Below are 13464 nucleotides of genomic sequence, written 5' to 3'. Positions count from 1 at the left end.
TTGCGAATAATTGATAAAAATCCTTGAATTTCCTTACGATCATTGGCATTAGGTCTGGAGAAGCTATTTAATATTGTTGTTAGTCACAAGGCAATAAGAAAAGTGCTATTACAAAACATTTATTCTTCGTAAGTTGCACGTAATACACCGTTGTTATCTATTCAAAAAATTGAAAAACGATTTCAGTTTGCTAGCACACATTTAAAATATGTTTCAGAGCACTAAGATGATGTGATTTCTTGGGACGAAGTGGAAATCAAGCTTTATTATAATGCATGACCCACACAAACATGATAATAAAGCATAATGTCCCAGAAAATCACATCATCTTAGTGCTCTGAAACATATTTTAAATGTGTGCTAGCAAACTGAAATCGTTTTTCAATTTTTTGAATAGATAACAACGGTGTATTACGTGCAACTTACGAAGAATAAATGTTTTGTAATAGCACTTTTCTTATTGCCTTGTGACTAACAACAATATTAAATAGCTTCTCCAGACCTAATGCCAATGATCGTAAGGAAATTCAAGGATTTTTATCAATTATTCGCAATACTCTTCTTATATGGCGATCAGACAATGGTTTAATACGGTGGCCTGCTGGTTTTAAACTAATGCAATCCTCATTTTCTGTTTTGTTTATGATATTATTAATTGTTCTTAACCTAATATTAAACATTAGACTTTATTCCTTAGCAGATTTACCGAGGTAGTAATTATAACATAATAACTCAATATTATTTGAATTTGTTCTTTTACAGGCCATATTTAATCACGTGTATTCTAGTTATTCCTTCACTTAAACCACTCTACTTTATTAAAAAACAAAGAAATTGAACAGTTTTTGCAGAATATTATAACAAACAGAAAAACCCAGACACATCTAACGGTATTCTGTCCCGTTAAAAATAAGAAATTGCAAAATTGCAAACACAATGTTGACACAACAAATTTGGTGTTATTTTTGTTTTTGTGAATTATTTTATTGTTCTAACGATATTTTTGATTAATTTTTAGTTTAATATAAAGAAAAATGTTTAAATTAATTGTAAACTTTTTAATTTTTTTTTTATTTCAAAATTAAATCGTTTTTATTGGGCATTTAACAAACATTTGTAACATTTTTTCGTTTTGCAAACACAATGTTGACAAACTGTATATGTATATTAAAATCTAGCAAATTGTCTTTATAAATCGATTTAATTTAGTGACATTGGTGTATTATAAATATATTTACATATAAATGAATAAAAATATGTTTGCACATAAAAAGAATTATATAAATTAATTAAGTATTTATAAACTGAATTGGTGTATGGCTACATTTAAATTTAATTAAAAGTTTTTAAAACTATATAATTTTATAAATAAAATATTTTGCTTCTATATATTTTACAAAAATTTTTCTCAACTAGCTTGAAAAATGAATTCAATTAACCCTCATCGCAGTAATTGATATTAAGATTTCAAGACTTTAAAAATTAGTCAAAATTATAATATTAACAGAGTAAAATCGAATAATATAATAATTTTATTTTAAATATAGTTAAATGAATTATTGAATCTCAAATTCAGATATGTTCATAAAACTATGCATAGATGAATTTATTAAATCTTAGATATTCTAAACATTAATATTAGTACACCGATTTATTGAATAATGGAAATGTTTAAGAGATTTGACTTAAATACTAAACAAAGTAATTAAAATATATATATATATATATATATATATATATAGCAGCACAAAAGATCAATCTGGTCGCAGTACTCTGCTCCATTGGGAGCTAGTACCCCGTTTATTTCTATTTCTAATTAAAATATATAAAAATATATATATAGGTTTATAATTATTTATTAAAAAAGGGTCTGTGATTTAGTGATCCAACGGTGAGAAGACGAAAGTAAATAATTTTAGTTTTAGTAACCAAAACAAAAACTATTTTCATATATATTGAACCTATTTTTATGTTTCCCACTAGTTGCATAGCTTTTTCTGTAATTTCCAAGATTTCAAAATTTGTGTTCTTCTCAGCAATAATTCATGTCTTCTTTATAAAAAAAAAAACAGTCTTTCTTGTTTATACAAAAATAATAAAAAATCAAAACCGAAAAATTTTTACCTAAACTGCTGAATAGTGTTTTTTTGATTATTTTGAAGACCAAGTTCAAGTTCACAACATTCTACTTTAACACATGAGTTTTGTGTTTAGAGAAGAATTGATACGTAATGCATTGGGGCACTCTAACACGTTTTTCGGAACTCAAGTGCACCCATTGTGGGGTAATGTGTTTCTTCGGATGAATCGTTCTTTCGGCTGGAGTCGCAATCTACTATAAATGCAGAAGAGGGGTAGAGATATATATGGAGATCATTTTAATGGAGACTATTTTAATAAAAATACCAAGGTTTCTGATATTACCAGGAAGCAGTCAAAATGAAGTGGAGACTGTTTGTAAGTTTCGATAAGTAGTACTAGTTTGTTGTTGTTTTATTAAAAATATAAATATTAATATTAAAAAAATGAAAGCAAAATTTTTAATAGAATAAAAGCGTTTATGAAATGAAAGAACATTATAAGTGCAAAATTGAGTTGTCGGTAAACAGTCTAAATAAATGAGAGCAGTATGACTTCCTTCAGTTCAGCTTTTCCACTTCCTCAACAAAAATTCTGTTGGAAGTCGTAGAAGTACTGATAAGTAAATTCTAAAATAATAATAATACCTAATAGATGGCGATATGAAGATTTCATAAGAAAATCAAATAATAATAATAAATCCCTTCAGTGTAATAAGAATTTCTTTTATTTCTTTTTTTTCTTTTATGTTTTTTTTTTTGTTAAATATATTTGGTATTAATTTTTTTCGCAATCCAAAAAATAAAGGGTTTTGATGAAGAAAATTTTAGTTATAATTAGATAGAAAAATATTGAACTCTTGAAAATAAGGAATGTGGGAAAGATTGTGCTAAAGATTAATAAAAATCTACGAAAGATATATTAATGTTATGTTACATCATATGCTCCAATCATTGTGTCAATAAATTCATCATAACCTAACCGATCTATAAATGACACTTCTGTTCTGAAAATATTAATATCTAAACTATGCTGGCAAATGGATTATAGCCTTTTTTGGAGAACCTTTTATATAAGTGTATAAAGTATACACTATAAAGTTTAATTTAAGTCCTTTTATACGCATAATCTCAATGCTAATTCACCTCCCACCATTTGGTCTCAACTTTCGAAAGCAAACCTTCTAATGTATTTGATATATATGTTAACAGTAAATATTAGTCAGAAAGGATAGCCTTGTCCAGTAACTTAATGCTGTTTCTTTTAACCGTAAGGATTTCGATATATGGCTTTACATCGAAGTCTGTAAAAATTGTCCATTAATGATTCTACTTAACAGAGCAGAATGTTATTAATTATAGCCTTGCAAAGTATTTATCAATCGGTAAAAATTTTTATTTCATACCTTTCTAAGTAGCGAATTTGGATTGTTGTTTGGCTGTCCTCAAGATCCAAGACTAGAAAAGGTAGGCTCTATACTGTTTTTCATTAAAAAAATCGGACTTAGAGAAACACTCTAACCCGAGTAAGGGGCACAATAGATCTTTTAGGTCGCAGTGCACAATGCCTTCTTTAAATAATAATAATAATAATATTTGGCTGTGTGGGATATGTTGCATAGTTTCCACATCATATGAGACCCGATTTCATTCATTTATTTTATTTTTTCTACAGATTATTTTGTTATACCTAACACTTTCCAATTTCAAGATTGGTTCGTCCTCAAAACAATATCTCCCGTAACGTGGGTTAGTATTAACATATTTTTGGTAGATAAATTTCATATGCTTGTATTAAAATTAGATTTCCTGTCCTGATTAAAATTATGTTGTATTGAAAATGCATTAAAATTAATTAGCCTCAATTCATTTAGATGAAATGAAATATGTTTTTACTTAAACTATTTCCAATCCCCTGATTTCTAATCTCAATATAGCGAAAACTCTTTCGATTTTGACTTGTGCTTGTAGTGCACCTAAGAGTGACATTGCAGTTTCATATAAATGAGGGTCTCTATGTTAATTACACATCTCCGAAACAGTTAATAAGCCTATTGACACTTTTAGTTTACTTTACACTTTAGTCAGTCATATAAGCTGCATATCAAAACCATATGAAGTTTATTATAAGAAAATTTTATTTATCTTAACTAATATATTATTATAACTGTGGTTACAAGAAAAACGATCATACCTCAGTAGTACAAATTTATGAACTCAATGACATCTCACTGCTCTATTTGAGTCTATTGTCCCAACAAAAGTGTTTTAAACATTATGTTAAGTAATAGACGATTGTCTATCACTAGCACGACCATAAACTTCAATTACAAACGAAATACTTTTAAGATACTAAAATTAATTTATTTTTATTAGAATATTGAAAACAATGTTGATTAAAATACAATAAATGTGAACACATAATAAATGCGCAAATGAGCAAATTTTCTTAAACAGGCAGTTCCAAGAAGAATCGATTGGTTTGAATAGGACTTGCCATAATCTGAATTTCACCAGGTTCTACGAAATAGTTAATAAGTATAAGATATATACATATATATATTATCTTTATATATCTTTATTTATAGATTACCTGGATCAGCATGAGGATTTTCCATCTTACATGCACACATCATAGCATGTATAATTAAAAACATGGTTATTCCACACATAATGCTTCCCAAAAGGATTAAAGTCAAAGTAGTTAAAGTGCAATAAATGTGCTTTATATTTGAAAAACCAAACCATCGGCATTTTGAACTTTCTTCTGGAAGTGATGGAAAGTATTCAAAGTCTTCATCTATCAGTTTAACAACCGGATCAGGTTGCTCCTGCACCTCAAAACAGGTTTCGTCCATACTAGAGCCATGATCCAAAGTATCTTTTTTTAGAAATTCCTTCCCATCTGCTATTTGCAATGTAATATTACAAATCTTTACTTCAATTTTTACTCCACATATACGTAACTTACTCATTCCAATACTTAAACCTTCGGCACATTTCCAAAAATTATAATTTAGATCAAGAAATTGTGGATGTTGTGTATTGATGCAGGTATTTGAATTCAGAACAATGCGAAGGTCATCCCATAAGTTTAGTTCCACCAACTTTGGGATCTCACAAATCATTTTCTTACCTACTGAAGTGTACTGAGTATTGCGTAAATTAAGCGATTTCATTGATTCGTTATTAGTTACGGACTCATTTGGAAAAAGGGTGAGGTTATTCTCCTTCAAGTTGATAGAGCATAGCATTATATTTGACGTAAATACTTTTTTATCGATTGGGGTAAGACAGTTAGAGCAGAGATCAATGACATCCACATAAATCAAGCTGTTGAAAACATCTACATTCATAAAATAAATTGCGTTGTATGACATCTTGGGGTCAATTGAATTGAAGCACTGAAATAAAAATTTAAAAGAAAAATGATTCCTCTATATTATTATAACCACTTACCGAACATGATATATCGCTTATTGTTATAAAGTTGTGTTTACATTGATCCAAAATCAGAACAGCTTCAGAAAGTTTACTGTTAATTTCAGTGCGATCTTGTCCGCTAAAATGACAAAAATTCTTTATAAAATTGATCCTCAAAAATATATAATTATGGAATATATGAAATCAAACTTCACCTAAATGAGTGGAATATAAAAAAAAAAAAATTTTATGTATCATTATTATATTATATTATACTATATTATATTATATTATTTTATTATATCAGTCTGTTACCTTTTGAATTGCAATATATATTTTTCAAATTATTTTAAAACAAATTATAAATCTTTAGATAAAAAATGTATAAGCTAAAACCAACTCAAATCATTTTTCAGTAACATTATCGCAGGAAATGTAATGGTTTTAATGTGACTATTATTCTCTCCCAAAAAAACTGCCAGACATTGCGGTATATCAATACATCATATCAGCACATCTATACAAATCTCCCAGAGTCATAGTTTCGGTATTATCATTTAATATCCAAACATTTCATATGTCAAAAACATTTGCACGATCTTACACACTACCCACAAGTTTTGCTGAACCCACATCCAATCATTCCCGTTTGTTAATTTAGTGAATAAAAATGTATGTATAATACTGCTTTCACCTACGGCATAGATCTGTAAAAGATTTATACAGGGGTGTATACAGTCTAGCGAAATAAATTAATGACAGAAATCTGAGATGGCATCTATCAAATTTCACTTTTACGCACATTACAAAGAAATGAACAAGAAACCAAGTAAGAAGAATGCAATATGAAACTCATTTGATAAACAGATATGCTTAGTCATCCAACTAACACTTTTGTCAATAAATTATATGAGATCTGCTACGACACTTCACTGGAATCGATCCATGTATTCACACAAGTGTCACCTTAATTAAATACAAGGCAACCATTTATATCAGATATTAAGTTATCAGCTGCTTTTGAAATAAACGTTTTCATAATTTTTAGCAAAAGTATCTATAAATTTGAACAAAAGCACTTAGCATTCACTCAGCACCTATCATTTTTTTTATTTAAAAAAAATCAAACCAGAAGTTTTTAACACTTTTTTAAGAATTAAACATATCACCTTTTGATAACCTCTTTGGGCCTCAAAATATTTCTTAAAAGTTTCTGTTTTCATTTCTTTGGCATATGATATGAAAAATCTTACTTTGTTGGACGAGAATACTCTTATGAAAATACTAATATTCCAATAAATAATAAGATAACTTGTCATATTGGAGAGAAACTTCAAGGTTCTCATAAAAGATTCATTTAAACATTTCATTTCACATGAAAATAGTTCCACAGTCAATATTTCGTAATCAATAACTATGATTAATGAATTGCCAGAGAAATTATTTTGATATTCGTCCCATCCTACGAGTAATATGTGATCATTATTACAAGCCCTTATGTCGAGGTATTTAAAAACAAGTTTGTAAGAGCTTCTGAAATGAAGTTATAATGAAGTTGAAATTGTATTGATGTAACTTATATGAACATTGAAATTGAACCCAATTTTTGTTTTTGCACAGCTAATATCAAATGTCATTAATACTGATCACGTACCTGCAATTGACATGAATTTCATATTCGTACACATCACAACTGCAATGTTGAGGACACGATTCGATAACGCCATCATCGCATTCCACGAATGACAAATGCTTAACGGCCACCAATAATATCAACATAGTTTGGAAAAAATATTTCTTCGTATAGACACCCATGTTTAACTTCACTTTAAAGATCTGATAGGTACAAAATAAATTAATTTCTGAAAATTTCGCTTCTAATAAATTTTACAAATAAAATATTTAAGCACTTTAAGTTCTATTTAAGTAATTATCAACACCTGAACTTCACTTCAGACTTTAAGTCACTTCGTTCCAGAGATCGGTTTCAAGAACTGCTTGAATATTTTACCTAACTTCTCATTTTATTTGTCTGTTCCATTGAGTACATAAATTATGCATTGAGTAAAAGCTGCGGGAGAATTCATTAAGGAAACGCCCACCGATTCTTGAATGTCTATAACTGAGTAGTGCACTTGATATGCACAATTGACTCTTTACGTTGTGTTTTAGACCTTCGTCATTTTCATATTAATAAATATTAATAGTATTCTATTGTCGTTTCATATTGAGTAACAGAGCAACCACTGTACCATCGTGGCAATCCCGGTAAGCTTGCCAGCATTTGGGTGGAGTTATTGTTACTCAGATTAATAGTGAAAGAATACACAATAAAAGAATTTGGTGCAATTTATATATTTTAGAAAATATATACTGAACTCATTTTGCAAGTTTGACAAGAGCTTACAATATCTCATCTTTAGTCCCGTTTCAGTCAGTCAAATTGAGTCTGTCCTCTCTAAAAAAAGCTATGATATAACTCAAAAACAGTATTTGTTTAGACTTCTTTATTTAACACACTAGGCACTCTAAGTTATGCTAATTTAGCTCCATCTATAGTTTCTCCAATATCATTTAGCTATGGTTTTCTCAAATGGTAAAAACTCATATCCTATTGTTCAGTTCATATGATAGGTATAACATCTACTATATATGGATTTTAACCAATTTGATAAATAGTCAAGAATCACTTACGGAACGTTTGTTTGCAAAGCTTTATTCGACTAGCTTAAAACTGAGGGATTAGTATGGACTGAAAGAGATAGACAGACAAATGTTCAAGTCAATTCTCAGAGCTGATCAAGAATACATATGTATACATTTTATGAAATCTCTGAAGTTTCCCTTAATGTATTACAAAACTCCTGACAATATACCTCTCTCATATATTTTGTAAATGGTATGATTACGTAAACTTAGTCCTAATTAATAATACTGATCTTCAAATCTTAAAGTAAATGCAAATTGAGTGTATGTTTGCTGGCTAAGTGTATGGATAGGACTAAATACTCTCAACTCATAGAGCATATCATATGCTCAATGGTGCTCAGTTTATAGTGGAATATACCTCAATTTATAACTCTTACGATCCAAAAATTATAAAACAAACCGAATCAAGTAATTTGATGGGTATATCCAGAATAATAATCGATTCATAATAGCATATAGCGATTGGAAAAAACAGGGTACCAGCTTCCAACGGGATGGAGCACTGCGACCATGGTTGACCCATTTTATTAATGTGATGACGCTGAGAAAGGATACCTTATCTTCCCACTTTACCTGCGACGAACCAACACTTTAGCCTGACGGTTACCTGAAATGTCACGTCAGTAGCGACTTCTCTCGGCTGAAAACCGTTTATAAATCAGAGACCACAATATCCACAATATGGCTCCGATCCATATTTTAGGGGTGGATGCTTGAAGAGGTGGTAGTGAATTATTACTGATTACAATTGATTTTTGGTAAACACATTTGAACTTTTTTTTTTAAATAACAAACAGTTGCATGAGCATATATTATAGGTGTTTGTGAGTAAGGTTTACGGATCAAAAAATAGACATGCCTTGTTGAAGCCACGTTGGAGCTAAACAAAAATTCCATTCAAATCTATATAGGTATTTAAACAAAACATAACTCTGCTATAATTAAGTGGTAGTAGTATTACAACTACTACATTGAAAATAATTTCGATTAATATATACTATTATAAGTTCGTGCTCTCCCTCTGCCAATAGGGCGTAACATATCAGAGTCATATGCAGAATGTATTCGTATTCACTGCATAAGAAATTTTTGTAAGAAAAAACTTATATGTGTATACATTCTAATGGCGTCACTAGTCTAAGGGAGGAAGAAGTATTTACTAATGCTCATGTAATATGCCTTGTATGTACGTACTCCTTGAACTAGAAAAACTTTCATTTGTCATTAAAATTAAAGACACAGACAAATATGAAGAAAAAGCGAAGTTCTTAAATGAGTAAATATAGAGAGCAGTACATCAGTTGTAGTCATTCAAGAATCGGTGGGCGTTTCCTTAATGAATTCTCCCGCAGCTTTTACTCAATGCATAATTTATGTACTCAATGGAACAGACAAATAAAATGAGAAGTTAGGTAAAATATTCAAGCAGTTCTTGAAACCGATCTCTGGAACGAAGTGACTTAAAGTCTGAAGTGAAGTTCAGGTGTTGATAATTACTTAAATAGAACTTAAAGTGCTTAAATATTTTATTTGTAAAATTTATTAGAAGCGAAATTTTCAGAAATTAATTTATTTTGTACCTATCAGATCTTTAAAGTGAAGTTAAACATGGGTGTCTATACGAAGAAATATTTTTTCCAAACTATGTTGATATTATTGGTGGCCGTTAAGCATTTGTCATTCGTGGAATGCGATGATGGCGTTATCGAATCGTGTCCTCAACATTGCAGTTGTGATGTGTACGAATATGAAATTCATGTCAATTGCAGGTACGTGATCAGTATTAATGACATTTGATATTAGCTGTGCAAAAACAAAAATTGGGTTCAATTTCAATGTTCATATAAGTTACATCAATACAATTTCAACTTCATTATAACTTCATTTCAGAAGCTCTTACAAACTTGTTTTTAAATACCTCGACATAAGGGCTTGTAATAATGATCACATATTACTCGTAGGATAAGACGAATATCAAAATAATTTCTCTGGCAATTCATTAATCATGGTTATTGATTACGAAATATTGACTGTGGAGCTATTTTCATGTGAAATTAAATGTTTAAGTGAATCTTTTATGAGAACCTTGAAGTTTCTCTCCAATATGACAAGTTATCTTATTATTTATTGGAATATTGGTATTTTCATAAGAGTATTCTCGTCCAACAAAGTAAGATTTTTTCATATCATATGCCAAAGAAATGAAAACAGAAACTTTTAAGAAATATTCTGAGGCCCAAAGAGGATATCAAAAGGTGATTTGTTTAATTCTTAAAAAAGTGTTAAAAACTTCTGGTTTGATTTTTTTTAAATAAAATAAATGATAGGTGCTGAGTTAATGCTAAGTGCTTTTGTTCAAATTTATAGATACTTTTGCTAAAAATTATGAAAACGTTTATTTCAAAAGCAGCTGATAACTTAATATCTGATATAAATGGTTGTCTTGTATTTAATTAAGGTGACACTTGTGTGAATACATAGATCGATTCCAGTGAAGTGTCGTAGCAGATCTAATATAATTTATTGACAAAAGTGTTAGTTGGATGACTAAGCATATCTGTTTATCAAATGAGTTTCATATTGCATTCTTCTTACTTAATTTCTTGTTAATTTCTTAGTGATATGAATTAAAGCGAAATATTATAAATCCAGGTATCTATTGCTGTCGTTATATTGTTTCGCTGCACGTGACACAGAAGTGAATGTAAATCAACTATCGAATAATGAAATTAGGCATTGCTTGAAATATTCCAGGTTCTTGTACCTTATCAGGACGAAGGGAAAGTGTTTCAGAAATTTTAGATCACCTGAACGCAGTACTTGTTTTGTCTGGTCCTACCTAACCAATAGGATCAGAATAACGTTGTGCTTTGTGTACATGTGCGGTGTGCGGTAATTGTATTTTTTATTATTTTGGGGAATATTGAGAATACGATTTGAAATTATATCATTTCAATGATTACCTTAAAAGTATATTGTATAGCCGACTGTTATGAAATGTGTTATTTTCCCTCAAGAAATTATTTATTTTACTTAAACTTAGCTTACAGAATAGCAATTAAACTTAGTTATTGAAAGGTTTAGCATTAGATTAGTTAATTATTTTCTACTTGCTTATATTTATAACTTTGAAGTAGTGAAACCAAATTTTTCTTTTACATTCGATTCATTTGGATGAAGTCATCTGTTCAATTATATTTTCAATAAAAAACTTAACAAAAAATTTTTCAATTTAGTGGACAAGACCTCACCGACATTATGAATGAAGTTCCTAAAATTGTTCAGGTTTTGGATTTCAGTAAAAACAATTTAACAACACTTGGCGACGAATCATTTTTGGTAAGTTGGCATTATAGAATATGGGAAATATTATGATATTTTGATAACATATTTATTTTCAGTACTTGTATGACTTAGTAAACATCAAGTTATCCTACAACGCAATTTATCACATTCATGCAGATGCTTTCAGAAGCTTGATTTATGTGGACACCATTGATCTTTCCAACAACTGTCTTACCTCAATCGATCCAAATCTTTTCTCATCGAACATAGTACTTTATTCCATCACTTTGGAAGGAAATAAGATTGCATATTTTCCAAACGAACCCTTTATCATTAACGAATCAATTAAATCGCTTAATTTACGCAATACTCAGCTCAGTTCAGTTAGTAAGACAATGTTTTGTGAGATGCCACAGTTAATAGAATTAAATTTAGCCAATAATCTTCTTGTTGTCTTCAACCCGGATGCTTTTGAGAATGTGAAACACTTAAAATTTCTTGATTTAAGTTACAACTATTGGGACTGTGACAAAAATTTCGGTCTTGCAATGTATAAATTACGCACAAGTGGACTGAGAGTTGACGAAACGTCTTGCAACATTACAGTGGAGCTCGCAATTGGAAATGAATCTCTAAAAATAGATACTTCGGACAATCTCCAAAAGATGGATGATATTTGTGATCAGTTGCGTGAAAATCCTCATTTAAATATGGAAGTACTGAATAAATATTGTGGGTTTTTCGTATCAACCACAGAAAAAAGTCCATATTTCGTATGGCTTGATTTTTCGGATGAAAAGTTTATGTTTAATACTTTAAATACAATAAATGCATTTCTTTTGGGAAGTATTATGTGTGTACTTTCCCTATTCTTATTAATGGCTTGCATACTATGTGTTCTTAGAGCTAGCAATCGTCGTAACCATCATGGTAACATCCAACTAAAATTTTGTGTAATTAAACTTATTAATTGGTGTATTTTTAGAACATGACGGATTCCAATATATAATGCATCCAATTGACGCAAATCATGTGTTCTTTGGGTTATTTGTTTAAAAAATTTACTTACTTATAGGACATGTTGGCAGCCTAATATGAAGTCATGTCAAATAATCAATCTATGAAGCGATATGTGGCCTCAAGAAGTCCTAAATATGTTTTTGTAGTTATAGTGTGTTTGTTCATTTAAAATATCTTTGTAGTTATAGTGTGTTTGTTAATATTTAGGATTCGCATTACTTAAATAAAAAGTATAAAGTTTTTTAGTAAAATTATTGGTATTATTTATTTTTCATAATGCTGTGGAACTATATGCGGTTATTCCTTTTAAACTATGATCCATCTGAGATGCATTTAAAAGCTCTGAAAATGATTTTTCAATTCGTTATGTCAAAATATAATATCTATATTACGAATAGATTAATAATAGTCTAACACAAAATTTGCTTTAAGAACCTTAAGAGATTGTACTAGCTTTCCGAGAGAATGCTAACTAATTATATGATGAAAATGTTTAACAAAGACATCAAGGATCACACAAGCTAAACTTGCACATATATATCTTTGATGAACTGGTTTAAATAATCAATTAAACGATGTTAGTCTATTGAAATATGATTCAAAACACAAAACACTTTAGGAGAAAAAGACTTAGAAAATTTTAAATAGTCTAATAGTTTTATTCAAAATTAACTTAATCCTTCATAGTTTATGTGATATAAAATAGAAACTAATAGCTGAGATGTTGGTTAAAAATTGTCCGACATATCTCTGGTGATATTGCAGTGGAATACATTTGAAGGAATTAATCACTTTCAGCAATTATTTTCTTTTGTTTCATAGATATCGAATTAACTGATGTGAACTATGTCTCAATAAGCTTTATGTAAAAAACTTAGCACATTTTATTAGATACAAAGAACATCGAGATGCAGATATCTGAAAAGCTTTGGGTAGTCAATTCAAATTA

The 13464-nt window shown here is 29.4% G+C and overlaps 2 protein-coding genes across 4 annotated transcripts; one reads left to right on the top strand and one right to left on the bottom strand.

The window, feature by feature from the left end:
• Positions 1-4506: 4506 nt before the first annotated feature.
• On the bottom strand, positions 4507-7520 carry LOC119689229. 3 transcript variants are annotated; one of them, XM_038104011.1, is made up of 5 exons: positions 7156-7520; positions 5538-5640; positions 5050-5482; positions 4672-4983; positions 4507-4598 (listed from the first exon to the last, which is right to left on the bottom strand). In XM_038104011.1, the coding sequence occupies exons 1-5, from the start codon at positions 7314-7316 to the stop codon at positions 4528-4530; spliced, it is 1080 nt and encodes a 359-aa protein (XP_037959939.1). In that variant the 5' UTR covers positions 7317-7520; the 3' UTR covers positions 4507-4527. The 3 variants fall into 3 exon arrangements, with proteins under 3 accessions (XP_037959939.1, XP_037959938.1, XP_037959937.1); XM_038104010.1 differs by having other exon boundaries at positions 4672-4986; positions 7156-7519; XM_038104009.1 differs by having other exon boundaries at positions 4672-5482; positions 7156-7337; positions 7442-7518.
• A 2099-nt stretch (positions 7521-9619) lies between these two features.
• On the top strand, positions 9620-12725 carry LOC119689215 (leucine-rich repeat and transmembrane domain-containing protein 2-like). The gene is made up of 5 exons (XM_038103996.1): positions 9620-9693; positions 9798-9979; positions 11447-11549; positions 11612-12425; positions 12481-12725. Exons 2-5 carry the CDS (start codon positions 9819-9821, stop codon positions 12549-12551), a joined length of 1149 nt encoding a protein of 382 aa, XP_037959924.1. The 5' UTR covers positions 9620-9693; positions 9798-9818; the 3' UTR covers positions 12552-12725.
• The last annotated feature ends 739 nt before the right edge of the window (positions 12726-13464 follow it).

Source organism: Teleopsis dalmanni, chromosome X, assembly GCF_002237135.1.
Source record: "Teleopsis dalmanni isolate 2A chromosome X, ASM223713v2, whole genome shotgun sequence".
NCBI lineage: Eukaryota > Metazoa > Arthropoda > Insecta > Diptera > Diopsidae > Teleopsis > Teleopsis dalmanni.
This window is presented reverse-complemented; position numbering and strand designations above follow the sequence as displayed.

Coding starts and splice junctions, on each gene's coding strand:
- LOC119689229 (XM_038104009.1), bottom strand. CDS start 7,316: ATGGGTGTCTATACGAAGAAATATTTTTTCCAAACTATGTTGATATTA. Junction 5,641..7,155: donor GAAATTCATGTCAATTGCAG/GTACGTGATCAG, acceptor TTGTCATTTTAG/CGGACAAGATCGCACTGAAA. Junction 5,483..5,537: donor TAAGCGATATATCATGTTCG/GTAAGTGGTTAT, acceptor TTTTTATTTCAG/TGCTTCAATTCAATTGACCC.
- LOC119689215 (XM_038103996.1), top strand. CDS start 9,819: ATGGGTGTCTATACGAAGAAATATTTTTTCCAAACTATGTTGATATTA. Junction 9,980..11,446: donor GAAATTCATGTCAATTGCAG/GTACGTGATCAG, acceptor TTTTCAATTTAG/TGGACAAGACCTCACCGACA. Junction 11,550..11,611: donor TTGGCGACGAATCATTTTTG/GTAAGTTGGCAT, acceptor ATTTATTTTCAG/TACTTGTATGACTTAGTAAA.